The sequence below is a fragment of the Fulmarus glacialis genome, unplaced genomic scaffold, assembly GCF_000690835.1.
Source record: "Fulmarus glacialis isolate BGI_N327 unplaced genomic scaffold, ASM69083v1 scaffold21468, whole genome shotgun sequence".
NCBI lineage: Eukaryota > Metazoa > Chordata > Aves > Procellariiformes > Procellariidae > Fulmarus > Fulmarus glacialis.
In genome coordinates this window covers 34,122-60,233 of record NW_009230542.1, presented here as the reverse complement: position 1 = coordinate 60,233, position 26,112 = coordinate 34,122, and the positions used below count along the sequence as shown (strand labels likewise).

Genomic DNA, 26,112 nt, shown 5'->3' with positions numbered 1-26,112 from the left:
TTAGTCACCTAATGCAAAAGACATCGCTACACATCAAACAAATTCACACTAGAAACAATGGCAAAACTTCAAAGAGGCTCCTAAAGACCTGGAGCTGTGCAAGTAATAGTAAAATTATCTCCCTGGTCTCTTTTCAAACATAGCTAATTGTTGATTTACCTTTAAGTCTACCTAAAAAACCAACCAAACAAAAAAAGAACCTTACAAATTTAATTTCATCAAATGTTGTTTAAGACATGCAGCAGTAGACAAACTGCATCCATCCATCATCATGTGAAATGAGAAACCTGCATTTCCTTGACCCCTCTCCAAAAGAAGTAGAGAGAGTATAAACTATCAAAGAACAGTTTTAACCACCAATATTCCAAACTTAAGTCCTGCAATTCTTGAGTATACACAACAAAAATACCAGGAATGGTCACAATTATCACAAACATCTTGCCATAAAAAAATTCTGAACCATACTATATTGTTGTATGTGATAAATAACTGCAAACATGCAGCAGTCTCTCATGACAATACTAATTATCACAGTGGTATAAACAGCTGAAGAGAATGAATCATGCTCAGATATGTGCATGAAGGCACACAAGCAGAAGTCTTGGTGACTGATCACAGGCTGCTGCCCATGATTGTTGCTGCCATCTCTTTGTTTTCAAATAAATAAACTGCACTAAAAACAAAAGCTACAAACATGGGCATGTTTCACACCAACGTGCTTTCCAACTCACTAAAACTTGCTGCAGTATCTGAAAATGTCATTTGGAAAGGAACTGGTCTAAGCGGAAGAAGCAGGGAATTTGGTCTTTGAGACAACACAGTTGTCCACTGCATTAAGGTGTCAGCCTGTATTAAGACCATTTGAAAGCATCTCCAAGGTTGTCGATACAGATATTGTTGTCTAACTGAATGCCATTTTTTCTTACCTCTCTGAATAGCTGATTACCAAGAATTCACTATGTAGCATACGCTCCTTTTCCAAGGTAAGGAAAAGTAAGCATTAGGACCATCCAAATCACTGTCATTAATATTCAATTAAAAAATTTGTATATTGCAGTCAATATACAGGAGAATAGAAACAATACTTACTACTGTGCACAATCAATCAGCTGATATTCATTAGATCTCTCGTAGCAGGCTTTCACACCTTCGTCTTGCCAAAGTGTTTTTGTATGTTCATAAAACTCCTGAAAGAGTAAAAATAGTATTAGCAAAATGGATTATACATGAAGAGAATCGGCAAATGGTAACGTATTGTTACTGCTGTAATAAATGCTGTAATAAATGGTAGAATGTTTAACAAAAAACTTTAAACATTTTTTAGAACCTGCCTGCAAGTTCAGTTGGCTTAGTGTTTTGACGTTAACACTTTGTAACACTTAAAGAACTGCTTCTCAACCACTTTGACTGAGTCCAACTATATTCTGAAAGAAGGGTTAACTTTTCATTAATGACAATTCTGTTGACATTTTTAATAATCAATACTATTTGGCAACATTTATTGTTTAACTCATGATTCCACTGCATGTTCTATTTATTTGGCTGTCAAGATTTTTTTTTCTTCAATGAAACACTACTTCTCAGTAATTCTTACATAAAAGGTAGCAAATTATGATTTTACTTGACTTTCCAAGGTAGTGAGGATCTTTGGGGACTATATAGACATCTGTATCTTACTTAACTCTGTATCCCTTAATTCTAAATATTTGCAGAATTTATTCTTTTACAGTGTAAAAGGATACTGAACTACATATGAAATACAGTGATACAAAGCTAAATAGTGTTTTGATTGTCTAAACCTTAAAAATTTATAAGCCAAGATACGAAAGCAGACAGCCAAAAATGCAATGCTTCAGTTTTGTTGAATCTGTAACACAAGTATAAAACACAACCAGAAGCCCATTCTTTTTTGCATATAAAAGACGTACTTTGGCTCCAACAGGGGCGTGTGCAATATGTAATTGTATTTCTGGCTATCAGTCTAAGAACTTTGAATAGACTTAGAAAGAACAGCAGCAGCCTAGTGACTTAAATACACACACCACTGTGGGCATTACTTTTATCAATGACCATGGACTTTTCTTGGCACTCTCTCAGAGCTTTTAAAGTATTTTGGACTAAATACTTTTATTCTGATTTTAAGTGGCTCAGGTAACTTATTTCAAATCAGCTTTTTTGCATCCAGGACCTTTAAAATAGTTGCTGTATATATTCTATTTCTCCCCCCACCCCTTTTCTTTACAGTCGAAATATTTTGAAGAAAAAGAATATATTATTTTAATAGCCATTTTACTGCTTCAAGGTTCCTCCATTAACTTAGGTTTGGAATCGCTCCCTTTCTTGGGTTATCAGTCTCTCGCATTCTTTTACTATCAGGGTAGTACAAAGAAAGGGGTCACATCCAAATGCGACTTCCAAGGTCTCACTTGAAAATACCATTTTAAAAAATTCACTTTCCTACCAGAATGTTAACCAATACCTGAACTGTGCCAGAACAGTAGATGCTTTAAATGGCATCTTGAAGATGCAAAATGGCATCTTAAAGTAAATTTAGTGATACAGATTTTCAAGTCATCCTCTTTTTGGCAGGTATAAGATGCATATGTGATTGTATGATCATACAATTGTGAATACCAATGATGGAAACAGCCTATCAAATGTAAATTTGATCTTGCTTTTATTGCTATTGAATATTCTCTAGCTGCACGTAGACACAAACAATAGTAAATGCACACTACACATCTAAAAAACTCTATGGTAAAATTCTGTTCTAATTTCTTTTAAAGAGATTTAAAAGTTTATAGATAGTATTAGGTGTATCTTTTCAGTTTGTTCCCTGCTTTTATGAACTGTTCATGAACAAGAAGACAATTTCTTTCGTAAATAGATAAGAAGATTTTACTTGATATTTAGTATTTGTAGATTGTACGACCATTTGCTGTTAAAGGAAGTAAAAGATTAATCAAAATTTTAATTCCAGTCCTCAGTTTTCTTTCTCCCACTGCTGGAATTGTGTCCATTGGATGCTTTCATTTTGAAGGTTTCCAATTTTTTGGCAGTTGGGGGACTGTCAGTTATCTTCAATCTTCAACTGTATCACAGCATAGTGAGGAAAATATCTTTCCAAAGCAAAAAGGAGTAGGAAGAGAAAGTAGAGAAGGGGAATTATCTGGAATCTCACTGTATTTGAGCCAAACCCATTTTGGGGTGGCTTTATATATTTATTTTTAAAAGTAACAGTAGTCTAATACAGAACATCTTATGACTCACTCAACTTATTACTACTAAGCTGGGAAATTGAAAAATTGAATCGCCAATTGTACGAGGTTTTTTTCTGAAACAGCAGCTGGTTCAAATGGACACACACCATTTAAATTTCCCATCTAATCAAGATAACTTACACCAGACTTCAGATAGTTAATTGAACTATTTGGCAGAGATATGGTTCTAAAATAGACATCTACTTCAAACTGGGGTCAGCATCTGCCAAGCCGATTATCTCCAAATATACCTCAAAATACTTGCTTCATCCTGCATTACAGTAAGTAAACAAATAACTAGGCGATGATAAGTTTACAGAAAATGCAATAAAACATAAAGATTCTTCATCACCTACAAATGCACATTTAAAGTGAAAAGAGGCAGCGCCTTAATGAAAAAAAGTCATAGCATAGTGAAACTCTGCCACAAAAATGAGATACAAAAGCCTTCCTCACTACTCTTTCTCACTACAACTATGACATTCTGGTAGAGAACTGACATAAAGCAATTATTTCAAACAACTTATGAACTTCATCATACCTTTAGAGAAACATTTGGAGTAGTTTCCGCAATCAGACTCTTAAAATGGGATGAAAAGTAAATCCAGTTCCTGGCCCTAGCATAAACACATTGATAATAAAGAGCCTAGGATTTAGTTTAACGGAACAGTTACGTATTGTTCAGAGAGTCCACCCTGTGTTTTACGGGCAGTTCTTAACTTCTAAGAAAATATGTGGATTATAATAATGGGATAATGATCAATGTTTGTGCCTTGTTAGGCCAAATTAGCAATAAAATACTTAATACTGCCTTTATGTCTGTCCTGCTAATCTGAACTATAACCAGCAATACTTATGCAATCTTTTCAATATGGTTATTAACTGTCCATGTGGGATGGAAAAAGAATTTAAGTCCACATTCTTTGAACTTTTTATTGGCATTTCAAAATCAGGATCTACAAGAAGTAATGAGTAATAGATTATTATACTGAGACACAGTGGGGTTTTTTGGGGTGGTTTTTTTCTGTTTCTTTTGGTCTTCTTTTGTTGTTTGTTTGTTTTGATTTTGTTTTTAAAATGGAACTACATGACTTGTGATAGCCAAATATGAAGGCCTGTTATTAATAAAGAACCTTTTGTCTTTAGGCCACATCAAATACATCTTCACACATTTTGGGACTAATGCTGACCCAGCTTACACAACTGTAAACTAAGAAGGTGTTCACCAAAGAAAAGCTGCAATCAGGCTTACGGAGTTCCGCTCTTGCTTTATAGAAGCCTACTTATACTAGTGACTGATTTTGGAATTAAGACATAGTAGCTAGTTGCAAAAAACCAGATTCTCCCTCCTCCCCAATACACCTACACTAACCACAATTCTGAAATAATATTTAAGAAAAAGAATAACATAAGAAATCCTCAGCATCCCATTTGAGTCATGGAATGTAGCCTGGGGATACTCTCAGGGAAGGCAAGTAAAACCACAAGATTTGTTATGTATTTAGGTAAAACAGGGGCTTCAGAGGCCACTAGAAAAATCAAGTTAGCAACAGGGGTGGTTTTTGTGAGTTAAATAGGTCTAATTTGTATGAGATCTCTAAAAATAATGAGTTAGGAAACAAATTAACCAAAAGTAGCAGGCAAATTTCCTGAAAAGACATAGCCAGAGAACTAGTCCTTACATGTCTGGTTCTTGTTTCCATAACACTGATTCATTTGCTGGCACATTCTAATGTAACTGACTCTACAGCAGCATCCACACAGGTTTCTCTTGCACTATAAAATGGAACTCCTAACAAAACAGCTAAAATAAACAAGTAATACTAAATAACAATTTGGTTTGAGATGACATTCCACAATAAACAGGATTTAAATGTTAGGTTCCAAACGATCCATAGTATTTGCAAAGAAGGTCACATTATCCATTCTTGCCCTATGCATACTTAAAAATGAAAAAAATATTCAAGTTATGTCATTTTCCATTAACAAAAAATGCTGCAGTCACACAATACACACCCAAGATCCTGTTTAAACTGTTGCTGAAGCTGTGTAAAGCAACAAAAGTCAATATAAGTGATGACAGCATGGCATCACCAAGGAAGGCGAGAAGTGAATTCTTCCTAAGAATTATGTCGAGATTGTAGCATTTATTTACCACTAGACCAGAATTTACACTTTTCAAAGTGCTAACATAACCCTAAAGAGGGAGAAATCCTTGTATAGAACACTTAGGGAAAACGATGCCAATGTAACACAAATCTGAACAGAACGAACAGGGCTTGACTTTGAATGTGTTCAGGCTGGGCAGGGGCATAGTTTGAATTCCAGGCACAATCCCTAACTAACAGGCTAAGCTTCTGTGAAACTATAAAAAACTCTGAGAAAATCCACTGTCTGGGTAAACCTTCTCTGGTCTTACTTAGATAACTGAAGTATCAAGGACCATGACTTGCTGATGGCGAGGAAGCCTCATCTCTCATCATACCATAACACCATGATACTCAAAAAGTCATTATTTATGTGAAAAGAAATGTATTTCGGTATCAATGTTTTATTTATTAGACAACGCTTTCTTCACCTGCTGAAAATTTCCCAATACAATGAGTCAACAGGCAACATTTGTAAATTGCTTGTATTCACTTACAGGAATCTACACAGATCTCTAGAGAAAAAACCCATCAGCGGAAATCATCATGTAAAAGGGATGCTTGGAAAACAGTACTTCGTTCCAGAAAGATCGTACTGACACAATTATGGATTAGAAAAGGGGCAATGCAGAGTCTAATCAAGTTAAAAACGTACTTGTATTAGAAAATTTCAGCAAATTGAATAAATGGCAGCAGGTGAACAGTGGTTTTATTAAAAGTCAAACGAGAGAAAGTGTTGAAGAACTTGGAGGTTGAGCATTTTGGTTGTTAAAAAAAATAATCCTCAAGAGACAAACTCCAGGCCTGGGAAAAAATAAAGGAACCAAGATCAGCTTTTGAGAGGCATTCTAAAAGGATAAAATACTAGTAGAAGAATGAAAGAGAAAAACTGGACATACTGTCTACAAGGTTTTGTTCCCTCCAGATATATAAATACTCAAGAGACTTTTAAAAAACGTTTATGAAGCAACGTTTTATAGGCATTAGGATGTTGGCAGGGAAAAACATTGGCACAGTTCTTGCCACTATGACACCATGTTCACAGGAACCTTAGCATGGACATGCAACATTACCTTTTCTTTGTAAAATATAATATAGGGTGGATCTGTCATTAGAACAGCTTATTTACTAATTCCAGCAAAAGTCAATGCTATTGAAAAAAAACCTTACCTACTAAAAGGTGTGTACAACCATTACACAATGTTGTGGTTAAAACTGGGATTCAATTCCTGGGCAAAGTTCACTGTCCCATGGAGTTGCACATTTCATAATAAAAGTTTTAAATAGGTCATCCACTTACAAACCTAATGATTAAAGATCAAACCAAACCAGGTTCTAACTGTAAAACTGTATCTTGGAGGAGGAGGACATCTGCTTCCCGACGTGTTCAGCTTTTAAAAATAACATTGACCATTGGTTTCAAACCCCCTTACAAACCTACTCTGCAAGATGGGGGCACATGAACTTTACTTTCATGGCAGTCAGGCAGTTCTGCTGCATTCCACTAATGAACTGCATTAGAAGAAGACAAGGTCACAGGACGGCAAGGCAGCATGGTGCATTCCAAGACAAACTGCACAAGTTGATTTTCTCCTTCCAGGATAAGTAAATACACGACAAATTGATTTATTTTTCATTGCTCATATCTGAAATAAAGTGATTACTATTGACTGTAAGGCTACTCAGAGAAGGAAACTGATGGCATCTTGTCATTCTCCCTGGGTTTGGGCAGGGATACTAGAATGTGTTAAATTTGTCAAATCAGACAGTTTAATAAGCCACTTACTTGACTAGGGAAACATCTGCATTCCTAATGGTGTGAACAAGTGTTAATTATTGCTTGCTATTTTAGGGAAAATACGCCGATGATATCACAAAGGAAACGCATACCTACAAATAGTTGAAGACATTCTCCAGTTACTGGCATGTGTCCAGAGCTGAACACAAAACTCTTTGGGAGAGGCCAGAGTACTCAGCACTTCCCATAACTGAGTCAGAAATATTTTCAGCAAGGATTCAGTCTCATTATCAATAGTTTTTCATGCTTAGAAAAGAAGAATGATGCTGAAATATTTTGGGTTTCTGCTTATGGTATCTTCACATTTCTAGTAGCACAAATTACACTCGATATGGCTGCAAGGAACGGACAATGGGAAGGGAATTTTATTTAAGAAACGCCTGTGAAGTTTGAACTTTCATTTTTCCCCTTTGTTAAGAGTTTCAAAACACCACAGTATTTGAGAAATGTGCCAACACACAATTCCATACCCATAATCTACAAAGTGCCTTTGGTTAAAAGGCCCCACTAGCATGGTATCACACTATTTCTCTTTTATTTCTACTTTCACAAGAAGTTTAATCACCACAGAAGCTTAATTTGTTGATATGAGAACACTGCTCAGATTTAATCCTTTCACACAACTCCTATTTAAAGCACATCACGCTCATTAGGGAGGAAGAACTCACTTTTGTGAGAGCACTAAGATGGAAGTTGGCAGATGTGGACCCTACTCCCCATTTCATCAAGATTCCTCTGCAATTTTAAACCGAGTAATCAAAGTACCTCTGCTTCTTCAGAGTATACTCATACACGGAAAGAAGACAATTAATTAATGGATTAAACTTACTGATAGCATAAAAGTCTCACAAAGAAGTCTTCTATACCATTCCAGCTCTCTCTTGGGGCAGTAGAGGCATTTCAACCATCAGCTATTTTTGTAGACCTCTGGCTAAGGAGGAAGGTTTAATAAAACTCTGAGAAATTTCCTTTGAGCCTTAAATTAGGGTTTGGAAAATGTCTTTCATACGACGTCATACGCTTTTTGTGTAATGAATATATAATAAACTTAAAACAAATAGTCAAATCAAATGACCTTACTACCTTATGCAGTGCTAAGAACAAATGCCATTTCAAATAATGGATTGAACCCAGGGACCATACTGCAACTTTGCTGCCCCCTTTCAGGTTGGAAAGCCTATTTTTGGCAGAAAAAAATTTTGCCTATTTTTGCCAGAAAAAACCAACAGGAAAGGGTAAAAGATAAATAGTTCCTCCTCATTCTAAATTCAGACAAATCCCAAGGACAGATCACTAATCATCTTACAATCTTTCTGAAGCAGCAGAATCTGTATTCATAGAAGTATTCACAGACTAATAATACAGTCTACATGAAGAAATCAAGCTCACATACACTTACAATAGATTTAATTAGAAGTTCTGTTTATTTGCTGGGATTTTTTTTAAGAGAAAAAGCTACCCAGTTTCCTGGGAGCTTAAGAAATCTTAAATTTTACTGGAACACTGAAGAATGTCATGTACTCTCCAAAGGCAAGCTGAAAACCCTGACAACCTGCTGGTTCTCTGAACAGCAGGATTCTACCAGAACAGATGCTTGCATTTAGAATACACGACACCCTTAACAGCCCCAGTCAGCCATGGGCACCACAGGTCTGTGGCAGAATCAAAACTCAGAGTCACACACGCAGCAAATACACAAGCAAATACCTGTGCATTCACACACCTTCCTTCCCACATGAGCTCTCGCCAGCTTCCATTCGAGTTTGACAAGTGAAAGGCCTGTGCTTGTGGATCTCTCCCAAGATTTGGGACCTGACATGTTTTTAAAATTCTGTCATAACTTCATAAACTAACGGCACGCTCGCTGCTGCTCTGTTCCATGTAGAAGTCTCCCTGTTGGGAAGTCACAGATGACTGCATGTAAAAAGGTAACTTTGCACAACTTTGCCGCACTACAATATATTGTATTCGGTACTGGAATAATGAAAAACAAGTTTAAATTTAGCACTGAAGGACACATGTAAAAAGAGCCAAGAGTGTTCCAGAGAATCAAAATGTAAAATAGATCACAATATTTTTCACTTTTTTCTTTTTAGTTACTTCCATGCTCATCCAAGCTCATCCTTTACTTATCTGACGTGATGTAAATTAAATTAAAATTCCAAAGTCATGATTTTTTAGAAGCACGTTTACCATCACATTTCCAAGTCTTTGTACATTACGGAATTTTTATGCCCAAAGGCACTTTTTGTTGTATGCCCAAAAAGCACGTCCACAGGGCAATCTGCACATTTGCGTGCTGCTTAGTCTTAACATAGACTCTCACAGAAACTCTTCTCAAGCCATAAAATACCAGGCAGGCTCACAGGTAAAATTTTATTTCATCTATGCGTACACCATTTTGTGATAGTCTGTTATGGTGATTAAAACCAGAAAATGCTTAAGAATTTCTATATTAAATTTATGCCTATTTCCTGTTTAATTCAGCTGACAGCTCTTCTATTTCAACAGAAATTGAATTAATCTGTTCTTGTTCTTTAAGACTGCTCTGAGGAAAACAAAGAAGATGTATCAAGAGAAATTAAGTCACGATTTCTTCAAATGAATTTCTAAACGTGAACTTATGAACCTATAAATACGGTATGGTGGGAATTTACTGGATAAAAATACAAGTGCAGAATAAAGCATTAGCACTTACTTCAAATGTTAATCAAATAAATTAATAATAAAGCAAAATATAGGGTGGTTTTTTTGTACTATAAAAACAACTGCACTACAGAAAAGATGTGCAGATAATGTCATTCTCTAAAGTCCTGGATTGTAGATTCTCCAATTTAAGGAAATACTTTATGGGATTTCAACAGAACTACGTGAACACCTCAGTGAAGGCACTGCAGAATTCAAAGCGCACATTCCTTTAATTTTGTAGTCAAAAATATTTTCTCTTCATGCACAGAGTATGTTTTATTTTATTGCATGTAACAAACTGAAGCATAAGAAGTAACAGCATCCCCATTTTCACTGCAGTTAGAAATTGCTGTTACTGGCGATAAAATCTGGATTACCAGAAGGTGAGACAAGAGTTGTTCCTGCAGATGCTGCCACATTTAAGAATCAAATCAGGTGTAGCAAGAAGTACTGCAGCAAACAAATCGAGAGACTAATCACTATATAGAAAAGCAATGCTAATTAGTAAAGCTGCTTAGCTCTTACATTTCATCTCATTTCTGTTCACAGAAGACAGAACTGGCTTTTTTTTTTTTTTTTATTAAATACACATGTACTCATTATTTAGGCTATATTTAAAGTCAAGGTACTGTAATATTACTGTTCTTCTGAAAGACTGGCCTAAATATGTATATAATTTTACTGAATACAGGCTTAACAACTTATGAAATTCCTCCTACAGAGATGCGCTAGTTGATAGCTTTCTACTTTCTTCAGAAAAACACATTCTCAAGCTTTTTCCCACAAATTAAAACTTGTGAAGAAAAGAAACTCTAAACCAAGGTGCAAACTAGGGGACTTAACCTGTATTTGCGGAAAGGAGGGACAATTAGACAAATCAACAAAAATACAACCTTCATTACTAGACAGCAAGATAAACCAGATTTTTTATTAAAGTAAAAATATAAACCGCTGACTTAAATTATCAAAATCAAACCTACCATGCATAATATTTAAATAGATATTTCTCAAAGCTTCATGCTCATTAGTTGGCATCCATGAAATATGTTGATTTCCTGATACATACAGTCTGTGTGTGTTACTTTTGCTAAACAGATCAATATGGTATAAATGGATGTAAGCAATTTTGTAACTTAGTATGTTTTAAAATGATTTTTACTTTCTTTATTTCATCACCAGCCAGGCAGTGCCACTTTCTTATTTGCTACATTTTCTTTTTGTCCCTGAGCTTTGTTTTAGATGGAGACCAAAGTTCGATGTAAATGAAGAAAAACAGCATATTAACTTTATTTAATAAGTAATTCTAGCTGGATGCATGAAGTATAGCAGAACGAAAGGCTTACCAAAATACATTTTTTAAAAAGAAGCTTTTTTAATGCAGCTGGTGAATTAAGTAATTGTTTCCAGTCACCACAGCATTCTGCTTTGTGGAAGCAATGAGTTTGTACTTTTCAAGGATATTTTTTCTTTTTTCCAGTTTTATTATGAAACTAACCTTTTTTTAATGTCTAATGTCAATTTACCAAATGGTATAGCAAAATAAATGGACTAGAGCGATTAATTTTTCTACAGGCTACAAATGGTTTCCTTACTTCAAAAAAGCCCAAGTTCCTACCTAGTCAGTGCTTTGATTTCTGGAAAACTTTAGCAGTCAAAATATATACATCATAAATATTTTTTACTTAATTTAAATAGTTTTTTTTTAGTTTTTTAGATGTAAAAAGAAAGAACTTCCCATATTAAAGTTTATTTACTATATATTTTACTCTTTCTAATTATACATTTTACTAAAGAATTATTTTTTTTTTAAAAAAATCAAGTTCTCTGTAAATAAAAAAAGCTTTGCATGAATTATGCATCCTCCTACAGAAACCCCAAAGACTTTATTGTTTTGTCGACCAAAAGAATCAGGACCAGTAAAATGCACGGTATTGAAAGTGGTTTGCACTGAATTCACCTACCAGCTGCTAACGGACATAGACACCCCTGCCTCACAGCGCACACGTGCCAGAGTGCAAGAGCCCCTCCACCACGCGCAGTAGGCAGCTGCTCCCCGCACAGCTACAGCGGCCACATGGGACCACCGGGGAATTCCTGCACATCCGAAAGCTTGCCATTCCAGGTAACAACTACTATGACAACTGCTGTCAAAAAAGATGGCCACCAGGAATTTGCTTGGGAACCTAAAAACTAAGTTTTGTAGTAGTATTTGCTTTTACTTACTAAAATAATGTCTAGTCACCAAATAAGTCAGATACTACTTTATGGTTATACTCAATACATTTTCATTTCAATTACTCATGAAAAAAGCTTTGTGTCAACATAGTATTCTTAGTATGATGCAATGGCTAGTTCACAGCCTAACAAAACTTAGGGTACTGCAGACTGAAGGTGAAATTAAAAAAATCACTTCCAATAAATAGGTTAGCAATGTCAGAATTTGCTAGATATTGCTATTCATTCATAAGAATAAAACATTCATGTCAGGCATCTACCCATGTGGACAAAAATCAGAGATTTCAGGAGATTTGTTTGCAAATAATTACTAGTTACACATTTTAATTATGAGAAACAGAAACGAAGTCAAGTGGCTGTCTACCTCAGAGTCCCTATACTAGAAGGCGGCTTCAGAATAACTCTTTAATTAATCTGTATTCAAGAATTTATTTCTGCTATTAAAGGATAGGAAAAACAGCTTTATTTAAGTCCTGTTAAACTCTGACCAGGTAAACTCAATTGGATTATCTAGAAGTCCATTTAGAAGGAGCTGCTCTGTGTAGATAAGATAATGGAGATTTAAAAAAGAGTAAGTAAAGATTATTTTAGAGGATCTAGTACTACATCACTCTGCTGATACTGTCTGTAATACTCCCCATTCCTTTTTGTTAACAACATTAACATTCTTGAGTTAAAAATACTTCACATATCCACATTTTCTACCAGTTTTGCACCTCAAAATGCTTAAATACGTCTCCAAGATACATATATTATTACTATTTTAGAGATTTTAAGATATACAGAGCATTAAAAAAAGAAAGTGACAGTGGTGACAGTGAGGACAGTGAGGTGACTTGCTCAAAATAATAAAGCAAGTCTAGACAAGAAAGAGCAAGAGCCCTGAATTTTCTTGCTGTGATAGCTGCCCAACTTCCATACAATACTATCCAGACACCCAAGAAACCAGGCTCCATCTCCCAGCTTTCCCGGCTTCCCACGGCTATACCCACCAGAGAAAATGTTTTGCCTACTTCCCCACCCCAAAATCTGTGACATTTAAGATAGCCTCATGGGAAATGTCCCCCATTAGAGAGAATGTGTTTATCATTACATTATAAAGCTAGTGATGCTGTCAAACCAGAACAGCTGTCGTCTTCTTCCATGATGTATTTAGACAGGAATAATAATATATCTATCATTATACACATCAGGGTGATTATCTACAGGGACAGATAATTTTGTTCTGTTGCCTACATAATTAAGGAACACTTTTGGCAGCAAAGAGATCCCAGTTCACATCTTTTCTTACTGAGACTATATTCTCCTGTTATTTTCTTGAAGATTTTGGTGTCAAAATAATTTTAAGGACTCCTACCCCCACCTCTGACCCTGCTGCGCATTAACGCATTACACAATTTGTACCACCTCATTTGTACCACACTGCCTACAGGCCATGTTGTAAACCAGCCCTCAAAACTGATCCTTGTTAAAAATAACCTCCCCAAAATAGAAGAGAGAAGGAGTAAGGGTTACGGGGGTTATTTTTAACCTGGATCAGTTCAATGGTCTGATTTACGCTGGGGACCCAACGGAGGTTTTTTTGGCGCAAGTGAGGGTGGCACATCATGGTGTGGAGGAGAGGGAAGGGATGGCTGAGGGCAGAAGGGATGCCAAGCTGGCTGAGGCTGCAGCCAGCATGTGGTAAAGCTCAGCCTCAAAGACACCACTCAGAAACCATAATAAAACTATTCAGCAGCACTGGTAGTGGGAGGTTCAAAATAACTACAATGGAGCAGTGTAATAAAAAATAAACTGGGACCAAAAAACCTGCAGACAATTTCACCAACACCCTAAAAACGATCCCATCTCTTTTAAGCATGCATTTTCCTAGATCTAGAGAGCCAGAGAGATCTAGGCTGGAGTGATTCTCCAGTTATTTTCCATTTCAATAGGTAATATTCTGATTCTACTACTTTTTGAATACTATCTTTCTGAAGTTATTATGGTATTTTCAAGAGACATCTTCCTCAGCTGAGTCCAGATCAATTAAAAATAGGCAGTTGTTAATACTGTTCTGCTATTTTGAGTATTTCATTAAAACCAGAGAATTATAAAGGGACTGCGACCCAAAATAAATAGGTTTTATTTGGCAGCTTGGATCAAATTGGTTGATCATGGAAAGAGAAATGTTCATAGAACAAGAGCATTTCTTTTCCTCTTCTAAAAGTAAGAGCAAAAAGAAAGGGATGAGAAAAAGGCCGCTATTCTAGCTGGTACTAGGGATGGAGAAAATACCCTAACCACTGCCTGGTGTGCAGAACAGGAATAAAAATATCACCTCTATAACCCAGTTAACCCAGCACCACCCTATATTTGAAAGAGATATACAGCTAGTCAGAATTATTGAAAATACTTATGAGGTTGATTTTTGACATTGAAAACATATACATACAATTGTGTTGAGCTAAATGCATCAAAGGACAATAGTAATAGAAATGCCATTTGGAAGCCTCAACTACGAGCATCATTTGTTTTTATTTTCCATTTTAACTGATGGAATAGTTGAAAAAACAGACTGAAATTTTGGTTTGTGAGGTCTTTGTTCTTACCCATTGTCCCTGGTTACATGTAAAATTAAAGAGTAAAATTTACTCCTACGAAGTTTAGCTAGTGAGAGATAACTAAAAACCAGTTCTAGCACAAACCTGGGCAAGCTCTCAAATTTACTGCTCAAGCAAACAGACTTTTCTACTTGTTTCATTAGAGAGCTCCAATGATGAGCATAGTTCATTTTATAATTTCTAAATCACTTACAAATTTCTTCTTTTTTAAAAATATTATTTATCATGATATAATCTTAAAACACAAGCCCAGCAGCAGTAATTACATGTGTACCTTCAAATCTGTAGCAATACACCAACACAGAAAGATTACTACCTCATTTCTAAGGCTTTAACTAATGTGCATTCACAATCAGCTCTATTATTAAAATTAAATGCTTCAGCTATCTCAACTGAGTTCAGTTTGATTAACTTGGAGGTTTCCTTACTTCAACTTCCTCTTCCTTTGCTTAAAGTCATCGTGCTGGCCAGTGACAACTTAATCACATGATAAAAACCCAACTTGAATAAAGGGAATGATAATGGTCCTCCTTAAATGATAATCTTTCATAAAAAATTGGTACTGGTTTAGAAAAAATAGAGTTCTGCTTTCAGTACTTCTCTACAAAAAGCATGATCTCTCTGTTATTCTCAGTGTTCATTCAAACTAGCAGGGCTAGAGTTTTTTTGCAAGACTTAGTCATTTAATGTCCTGTCATTTCAGCAAGAATATGTTTCCCAATGATGCAAACAGAATAATACATAAAATATTTATCATTGCTATTCATATTAACAATAGATTACATGGACCTGATTAGAATTCTGTTATTTCCATTCTGCTCTGCTCTAGGAAAAGGCTGTGCAACAAGTCTAATACTAATTAAGGATAGATTTTACCCCCAAAAGCAGCAAAGTATTTTGCAAAACTAAATCAGAACAGCACTCCATTACCCATGGAGATATTACGCCCTCAAGCTATTTTAGAAATCCACAATGAGGTAAAAACATCCACATAAAAACATGAACTTAGTACTCAGTTGTTTTGCCTAGAATATTACTACTTTGCATTCTCCACAGGTTTTCAACGTGGTTATGTTCCTAGTTTTTATCAATTCACTTCAGTCACATAGTTTTGGGTTTCTTTTTGTAATTTGCATTTTAGAAGCCGTCTGTTGAAAACATACCAAAGACAAGACAAATTGGACTATCAGCTGTAAGAGTGAAACTCTTCTAGGTTCTTGCCAATGGTATATACAGTGAAACAACAATATGGTGAAACAACACGGAAGAACTACAAAAGGAACTACAGATTTGATCTACTAAATATTGCAATACTTTAAATCATCAGCATGGTTATGTGGACAGAATTCCTTTCAGTAAGTACTACCCTTTTTCTTTCCCCATATGCTACTATTTGTATTCAAGAAATCTAATTGCTCGTTACCAAGCGTGCTGAATTAATAAATCTCCAACGTACTAAATTTTCAGTTTTAAAGGGAATGTTTAACCTAGCATTGTACCGTACCAACATTATTTTTAAATCGAGTTGGGTTTTTTCTTCTTTTTTTAATTCAATACAATACGCTCTATACAAATGACACACATTTCCTGTAAGTCAAAAACTGCAAAGCAAACAGATGGAGACACAGACTAAGAAAAGAATTAGAATATCAGAATACAGAAGTTGCTCTTTGAATCCTAGATATGTAGAGCCAGACCCCTATACTATCATTGCACTGTAAAGCTCCTACATTCTTCCTTTACTTTCTTCTGCCTTTCACATTACACTGAACCTTCCTATTAGGAAGCCTGAGTTCTAGCTCCACCCATACAACAGGTAATTATAAACACAGATTTTGGTGTGTACTTTAAACTTCATTTAAAATACTCCTTCATGTACAGAAGAAGGATGAGGCCTCTTATGTTCTGAAGAAGATTTCCTGTAGTTGGAGAATTACACAATCCTAGTGCTGAAGTCTGTATGTCCGTGCATTGCCTTCTGGAGAGCTTGCTAAATTAACGTTTAGGAAAAGATGAATGGGCATTTAAAGCGAAGCAAAACGGCCTTGTATTTTAAAGGAGTATGGCGCTAAGTACTCACAGCCCTCAAATAGTATCTCCTTGGTACATGAGTGTTCTTTCTCCCTACCTTCACGTTCTTCCTCCCTACCTTCATGTTCTTCCTATGGCAGAGAAGAGCAGCATCAAATACTATACTGAGGAAAGTATGTCTTCGTAACAGCTGAAATATGATTCCCCATGAAGAAAATGGAAGAGACAGAAAGCAAGTTCTACAACTCGAAACAGACAGCATTACATACTGCTAACGTTGCTAAAAATTCCCCTCTCTTCTTCTGCTATATAGGAAAAGGTTAAGCTGCTAGTTTATGAAATTCTCCCACCAGTGTACTAGAGGAGAAAGTAGATAATCAAGACTTCCTTAGATATAAAGCATAACTAGCATAAGGCTATCCTTTCCACTTACAAAAAATTATTTTTTCTTCAAAGTACTTTTAATTAAAGTAAAAATTATTTTTATAGAGGTACCCAAGGATCATGTATTTTTGATACTATGCACTGAGAGGTGGCATCTAGGGATATTCTAGATCTTAACTTGATTTAAAATATGTAATTAAAATGCAGGTTCAGTTTTTCAGGTACCAAAAGACTATAACCTACATTCAGACAAACTCAGAAATCAGATACATATTAGCTTATATAATCACCGAGGGCCAACTATACTCTGTCAAAATTAGTGGCTAATGTAAATCCAGTTTAAAACCTCAACCCTACAAACATTTACATATGAAATAGTTAATCATGCCAATGAAGCTAGCCACTAGTCAAAGTTATGCACACGCCTAAACCTCTGTAGACTCAGGGCTTAAAAATTTAACACAATACCTTTGGTCAGAGAACAAAAACTAGTTTTATTGGAGCACTGTTATTTCTGAAGTTGTGTGTCATTCAACACATCAAAGACTCTTCACTGAACTTGAAATTATTTATGGACCTGGTAAGTATATTTCTATTCCTCTAGACATCAAGGGCTTGCCACAATGTATCCTACCAGAGATAATACATACTGAATATTAACTGGTTTTTATATAAAAATTAATGTAGCACATACACACTTGGTTTATTCACTTACCACCACACAATTACCCCTTGCTTTCAGGGGAAAGAAAAAAAAAAAATTACAAGAAATCACTGCACTCCGATTGAATGGAAGAAAAAAAACCCTCTGAGATAGAAGAGACAAGGAAAATCAAGTATTTCAGTACGAGGTAGGTCACAGGAACTTGTTACAGCATTGTTACAGATCACAACCTGAACTATCACAAAACAATGGGCAGTAGGAGAGCTGCGGGCACACAGCCAGTTCAAGAGCCACAGGGTGGAGTAAGGAGCCGCTGTCTTTTGTCTCGAATATTCTCCTAAAACTACCTTCAAAGCACGAGTTTTTTTGTCCCCCTAGCAGGAGAGATCATCCAGGGACCAAATATTCCTATGAATAACACTGACAAATGTCAAAATTAAAGAGCTGTTAAGTAAAAAATCTCAAAATCTCTAATTTATTTAAGATTCTTTAAGCTAAAATGATTAATATTACATTTTCTGTGCTATAGAAGAATCATACATCCCCCTCCCCATCAACCTGTCTGTGCCTTCTCAACTTTGAAAATTACTGGATTTGAAGATTACAATGCAAATATTTCCAATTAAATGCTAAGAGCACATCACTTCTGCCTTGTACACAAAGTCTGTGGGTTTGGTTGTTTGGCCTTTTCTTTTAATAAAGGCTGACCGAAGCAGAGAAATTCCCAGAAGTGGCAACAGTTGCAAAAGGTAACTGTCGTTGGTTTCACAGATGCACTTGTTCAACAATGTTTATAAATCAGAGTTACGAAAACTTTGCTGTGTGCAAACTATCCCACACCTTACTACTATTTGCACTTGCACTTTCCTTTCAAGCATCTGGGGCTGACTACTGCTGGAAACAAAGTTCTGGTGTAAACGGATCATGATTTTGGTACATCATCATAATTCCTACCCTCAGCCCTCTGGAACAGTGCACAGAGAGAGAATACAAACTTTGAAGCAGTCCTGTATTACTGCAAGTGTAAGGTACTTCATGGTAATTAATACCTTCTCAGTGTTTAAGAGTTCAGTGTTTGCAAACTGTATTTTCATGGGCTTCTGCTACTAGCCTGGTTGAGATACAGTAGAAATTAAACACAGTGAGTGGGCACAAAGTTATACCATCAAACAAATCATTGTATTTTCTGCGTTTACTCTACAGCTGCTGGCATTTTGAATGATTAACTAGGACTGGGAGAGTTGGGGCAAGGCCGTAGTATGTGGAGCCTTTGCAGAAAGTCTGGCTGACACAGCTGTCAGAGAACATGTCTGAATCAGGAAGAAAACTCTACTGTTCTTCCAAAAGAGAAAAATACAGTATCACTAAATGCCAGCTAATCATCAACAGACTGCTGTGCGTATCTTCACTCCTTTTGGGCAGGGCAATTCCCAACAATATCCAAACATTACTGCCAGCACTGCCCATCTTAACTGTAGCTGATTATTTTGGTAGAGCACAAGAAAGGAGACAAGGGTCTCTGTGTTCATAAAGGATCAGCCTGAATATTCTAGCTGCGTTGCTGTATTCTTTATTTGATTAGCACTGACCAAAGACACCTACTGTAGTAATTCCCAAAAGAGCAGCTCACTGTTTTTTTGTAAATATTTACTACAGTGCAGTGAAATACAATCATTTGCAAAAAAGCATGACTGCAGTCAGCTCGAATTATTTACTTACCGGTGGGAAATCAAAGTCTATCTGGTTGGCTAAATTTAAGATGTAATCGATTCGAAACTGGTTCTCTGGATTGGCTAGTTCAACTGGAGGTGCCAAATTGCCCATTGCTGTCACTATTGTCTGCAAAGAAAAAAAAAAAAAAATTGCACAGAGTGTCTAAATAGCTAGCTTTGAATAGTTAAAAACAATAGCTCGTAAGTTTACCTCTATAGCTTCTTTAATATTGTTTTTAATATCCTGAATTTTCATTTTCTTCTCCCTGTAATAAAAAAATACATTATTAAATTTGTAAGCCATAAAAGCAGAATATCTTTTTGAAACAGAACATGCACTTGAAAAGTATTCTATGAAAACTGTGTTGTCACTCTTGACTAAAGTGCTCTCAGTCACTGAACACTTTTGGAGATAGACTCGATTAAATATCTCATAACTTTTCTACTTAAACAGTAAACATCTATTTGTATCCAAAAGTTAGCTTCTAATTATGCTTAAACAAAAACTTACTGCAGTCTTAGACTGGGACTAAGACATTCTGCAAAATCAAACGGATTTTGATTCATTTGAATGCAAAATACTAGACATATGTAGAAGTTATTTAGAAAAGGATAAACTGGAAACAAATAGAGTAAAAAAAAAACAGGTAAGTTATTAAAAGTAGAAACAAATGAGACCAAAGAACCTCAAAGTACAAAAAAATTACAGTGCAAAAATGATGTCATAGCAGAAAAAGCGAGAGTAGAGAACTCAACCTGACAGAGACATTCAAACTAACAGTTCGAACACAAAATCTAAAATAAATCATAAAGGACTAATGCAAATATGTAAAATTACCTTTTAACTACAAGCAGAAGAGTAGGCTAAAAAAACACTTGGAATGCTTTGTACGAGCACTATCATTTGGGATTAACTGCAACCAAATTAAAAAGCATCAGGCTCAAGCAAGCTAGAGTGTAAACCATTGCTCTACTATATTTGTATTGTATTTTATGTCAAATCTGACAATAGTTATTTTCAATGCTAAATAGTGCAATCGAATGAAATGCATGATCAAACATTTGGTATAACCAGGAATTAGCATCCTAAAGGTATTACTAGTATTGAGTCTGTAAACTGTAATTTAATTGCAATGCACTATGACAAAATCTTTACATTATTAATTTCTCACATAAAATTACTACTTTGAGGTAAACCAAGCTAGCCATGTAATTACTAAAAAAAACCCACCTAAATTGACTAAGTGACCTTTTAATCTTCATTAAACTGTTTTTACAGAACGCTTTTATTATCTGAATATTTATACCAACTATTCTTAATTTTTTTCATTTTGAAAAATAAAATTTTCCAGCACAGTATCCCAGACTTGAAACTACCAACAGTATGTTTTCTTTTTTTACCCTTTAAAAGGTAGTGCTCACACTTCCAGTTTACAGACCAGAGCTTGAAAACCTCATTGTACTGAGTTAATCAAGTACTCGTATTTCAAATGCTTTTTATCACTTTTTCCTTTCTATAATCATTCACAACCAACAACCAAAACGAAACTGAAAGCATATTCACCAATCAAGAATGCAGAAGAACAGCAGAAAAAAAAAAGTACTGCTTAAATAACAAGGCAGACGCAGACGTCCAAGAGTGGTGGGAATTCTGGTTATCAAACGAAAGATTAATGCAACTTCTGTAAAAGATAGGGTCAAGGAAAACATCACCGTGCCAGCCGCATGTTACGCTGCCTTTTAGATACAGACGCGGAGGATCTTACTATACATTCTACAGTTGTGAAAGCATGATTGCAATGCAAGTGCTGCTCTTACAGAGGAAAAGCAAACAGCAGCATCAAATCACCTCATTCAGGATGACTGTAGAGATCATGTCTGAATCAGCGGCAGAACTCTACCAAACACAAATACGATTATCCCTAAACATCAGCTCCTCATCACTGACCACTGCGTATGTTCTCAAAGTTACGGGGCAGGGCAAGGAAGGTCAGTGAAGCTTGATGCAGAAAGAAAATTAAATGATCATTAATCAGACACAAATTCTTGGTTTCCCTAGACTTCTTGATCTACCTACAGACCACCTTATTCCTGAAGACTACCAGTTTTTTGCTTTAAGGATTTGGCACCGCTGATGGGAACAAGGCAGTGAGCCAGGAAAGGCCAAAAGCACTGAACTAAGGAAAATAAATAAGACAGGAAAAGAGAGGAAAAACTAAGGCCTTTTCACCCTCTTCCTTCCCATCTTCCATACTTTCTATTGCCCCAGGTCTTAAGAAACTCTCCATTCCACACACCAAGACTTACAGTAGGTGTACAAATACTGTATTTTTCAGCTAGTGCACGTATGGCTGCAAAAACATCAGCCACTTTCTGTTTTTTAAAAATTATGTTCCTTTATTAAAAAAATGTAAATAATGGTATGAAAGCCGGAAATGTTTATCGATGACTGTGTAAGCAATTTGTCTGGCTTGATTTTGCCTCCAATTTTTAGCTGGGTCTTGAACTTAATGAGCATGTATCCAGATTCCACCCTGTTGAGATCAAAAGGGCAACTGATATGCTGAAAGTTAAGCAAGATACCAGTATTTTTAAAGGATTAAGTAAAGAAATAATCTTCAGTCATTTTGCTTTGTTTTGGAACAGCATTAGAAAGACAGAAATTTAGAAAGTCTTTGGCCTTTTTTTTTTTTTTTTTTTTTTTTTTTTTTTTTTTTAAAAAAGCAAACTGTAGTTATATTCTCTCCCCTGGAACACTCGTGGCTAACATTTACCTGACTCTTCCATGACATACAATAAACCAGATTATTTTTATTATAGATTTCGGTCAAACTTTCACATTTACACCTCTTCAATGATCCTCACGCTATCAGCAGCACTGCAAAGTGATAATGAATATGGAGTGATGTAAAACTCCAGCAATTAACAAACTGCTTGATAACCATCATCATCTTTACAACAAGAATACTCATAGTTCCTATTTCTGGTTTTGTTGCCATGGCCCTATAGCATGCCCGGTAAACAAGGAATCTTATTACACAGCAATGAATGTATCATGTCATTTTGTGTTTTGTAATGTTTACTAAGCATAAATTTTCCATGACAATGAGATACTTTATTCTTCTGGAACTCAGCATGTTCATCAATTACCCATCCAACAGCTTACATACAACTGTAACTTCTCTTCAAAAAAGAAAGGTGAAACTCATTTTATTCAGGGACTAATGAAGTGCAGTAAACAAAAGCTAAGCCTCACCTCTACTGTCTCTTCACTTTGCCAGAATTGTTTTTGAGAAATCCCAGCCAGGTTGCACCTCACATTTCCAAAAGCAATTGAACTTGACTTTCCCCAACCACAAAGACTGAATATTCAACTTAGAAACAGATTCTTGCTTTTTTCTTTCTTATTCCCAGATGCTGGCACCATGGCCAAAACTACAAAAGAAAAAAGCTGGGCTCCCAAAATGTTTTCCCCTGGAACAGACTGAGTAGATTGGGAATGGCACCGTGCTATCCTGGCTAACGAATGACTGATGTCTCTGCAGGCCTGTTCTGTATCTTTAGATGCCATGGGTTAATAAGGTCATATTTTTAATCTTGTTTAAAACTTTTGCTTAGGCTGTGTAGGGTAGGCCAAACAAAGCATTAAACTCTATTAGTTGAGGATTATAAGAAAAATCTCAAATCCTGCTGTTTTCAATATTTACATGGGCCAAAGCAAAGCTGCACATAGCTTTCAGGAAAACTAATAAAGTCTATTTTAGGTACTATAAAAAAAGATGACATTTTAATTCAAATTACATGAAATCAGAATGACATAAAAGGTCAGGAAAATCAAATATTCCTTGAAAACAAACCTAATCAGTATTTAGTAAAGAACTTTTCCACCTATGGCTGAGTTTTACCATTAAAATGGCAACATTTTTACTTAGACTTTATCAAATCTTATGCAATGAACACATTACCAAACAGATTATCAGAAAACAAACTAATTTAATTTTTATGTTCATTTCTGGTTTATCTTCCAGATAATATGAATAACCATTACTTGGAACTTGGAAAAAATATTTAAAGTTTAAAAAGAACATTCCAGAGGACCAAGGATTCAGCTCACCCAGTATAAACATCTCACAGGTAGAAAAGTTAAAAAATTTGGTGCTGAAATGAATCGTCAAAACAAAATATGTACAAGAATTAAAAAAAAAAAAAAAAAAAAAAAAAAAAAAAAAAAAAAAAAAAAAAGATAAGAAAAAAGAAGTAATAAATCCTGTGATCCCTTTATACCGTTAATCTAAATTCCTGAAAGCAAAGAAGTTTGAATTTCTTGGTCACTACTGACAGGTTAAGAAGCTGTATGCCTTGTTGCAAAGTTCTCTTCAACCGGCCGAGATTGGACAAGATTGAAGAGAAAAATGCAAAGAACTACCTAGTTTTAAATCAGAATGTAGTATATTACTTCTTTTTTCCAGGAAAAAGTAGATAGGTTTTACGAACAGAAATGAAGTGATACGTTTCTTTAAACCCTACAAACCCACGATAAGATAGCTAGAAAAAAATTTGACACTTGCAGTGTAAAACAACAACAATACATTTTTTTTTCCTTTAGAAGGAGAGATAGCCATGATAATATAGCATTATCATTTTAACATATATCGGTTATCTATGCTAGTGGGGAAACCCTCCCCACATCTCCCCCAAATCTCCTGATTACACAGGAAACTCTACACTTTAAATGTAGGAGTATTTTAGGAACCAAACATTAGACGTCATGTGTCATGAAGAACACTGTGAACAGGTGAACTTAATGCTGTGGGATGCATCATTTCAATGAATGTAAAAAGACTTTGATCAGATAATATGCAACAGAAAAAGGCTTTTAATGAGGGTAAATTATGATTGCCAATTAATCCTACTATGAACATGGCCTAAAAAAGGAACATACCCTGAAACATGAATACTTACAATGTGAATACAAAATATTCGAATGTTCTTTGCATACTGCAGATATAAATGCTAGCTTTAATTTTTGAAAAATGTCACTTTCTTTCTCAATTTGTGTTTTAACACATGATTTCCTATGTGCAGCCTTAGCATAATAAATAATGCCACATAATGGTTTGCAACTTAATAGTGTGTATACATTATTTCACTACAAGTGAGCCTGTCTAGAATCCTGAAGGGCACAGTACACCATACGACACAAGGATACCTACTTAAAATGACTGGCTTTGTATTATATAATAAACCCCCAAAACAATGTTAGAATGTTCTTTATTAATTATGTTCCCACTTTTTTGTAGTTCTCGGGATGCTGTTGCAAATAATAAAAAAGCAGAAAGTTTCTCTTTAAACTTGTATTGCAAAATCTACATGCCTAGAGAGTATATATAGACCATTTTAACAGGGCATATTAAAATGTAATCACATAATGTTAATACAGAGCATTAGCCTTTGTCTTCTTTACAGGGCTGCAAACAGCCAGTTCTATCTATCTTCAGTGATCGGGATAACGCGTAAGTTACCTTTATTTCTGAAGCACTGTTAAACTTCACTCACTCTTGAACTTGCTGACATAACAAGTGAAAAGCTTCACTTGCCCGTGCAAAGCACTGCCAGTTAAGTGAATCAATTTGCAAGTATAAGAGCCAGAACAAAAATCTTACAAAACAATTAATTTGTCTCTGGCTTTTTATAGTAGAAAATGACATTGTTGTGTTTCAACACAGGTGCATCTCGGTTTGCTTTCAGGTATTACCAACAAACATGAATGCACAGGGAAGTAGCTGTCCCCTTTCTGCTCACCTTCAAAAGCCCACTGCAATTACACATTGGAAGCAAATGAAAAGTTAACGTATCAGTTTCATTTTAAAATACAATTCAGTTCTTTGACAGGCAGTCATGCACTTCACAGGCACGTGGGCTTTAAACATAGCTATTCATCTAAATACCGTGTCTTTGATGCAGTGAAACATGCTCATGGATTTCATAAACATTCCATAAAATCTGCATTAGAATTTGTTTACTGCGCCTTATGGAAGGTAACAAAAATGCAAACAGCACTACCTGCCAATCCACCTCATAAAAACAGAGCAGTGCAGTCAAGATCTTCAGACACAAGACCACAAGCAAGGAAATTCAATTAAGATTTTGCTACCAATCCACACTACAAAAATTCTGTGGTACTTTACGATTCAACAATAAGATTAATTTGGTTTAGCAGCCTGGGTTGTTTCTAACAGAACAACATGGCAATTATCTCAAAATATAACAGCTAGAACAGCAAACAGGGCAGAGGCCAAGGTAGAGGCACTCGAAAATGGGGGAAAATAGGTGCCTAGAGTATTCAGAGTGAAGCTGAAATAATTCATCTTAGACCTATAACAAAGTACCAATTCTACAGACAAAACTGCTAAAAAGCAATAGCAAAAACCACTGAGTATCTTTTGCAAATCGAACTCTTCATTTATATCACACCACAGAGGTACCTCAGTAATTCTGCCAACTTCAAAGAGATTTTCTATTTTGTACTGTTCAAGAACAAAAAGGACGAGCACACGTGGTACCATGGGGTAGGAGCTACCATGCATCAG

The 26,112-nt window shown here is 35.6% G+C and overlaps 1 protein-coding gene across 1 annotated transcript; it reads right to left on the bottom strand.

Annotated features, from left to right (window-relative positions):
- Positions 1 to 1,089: 1,089 nt before the first annotated feature.
- LOC104081509 (guanine nucleotide-binding protein G(s) subunit alpha-like) lies at positions 1,090 to 19,769 on the bottom strand (the record flags this gene model as incomplete). Its single annotated transcript, XM_009584288.1, has 3 exons — positions 1,090 to 1,187; positions 19,530 to 19,649; positions 19,734 to 19,769. Coding segments are annotated over 3 exons (254 nt in total), but the record flags the coding sequence as incomplete, so codon positions are not given.
- Positions 19,770 to 26,112: the final 6,343 nt, after the last annotated feature.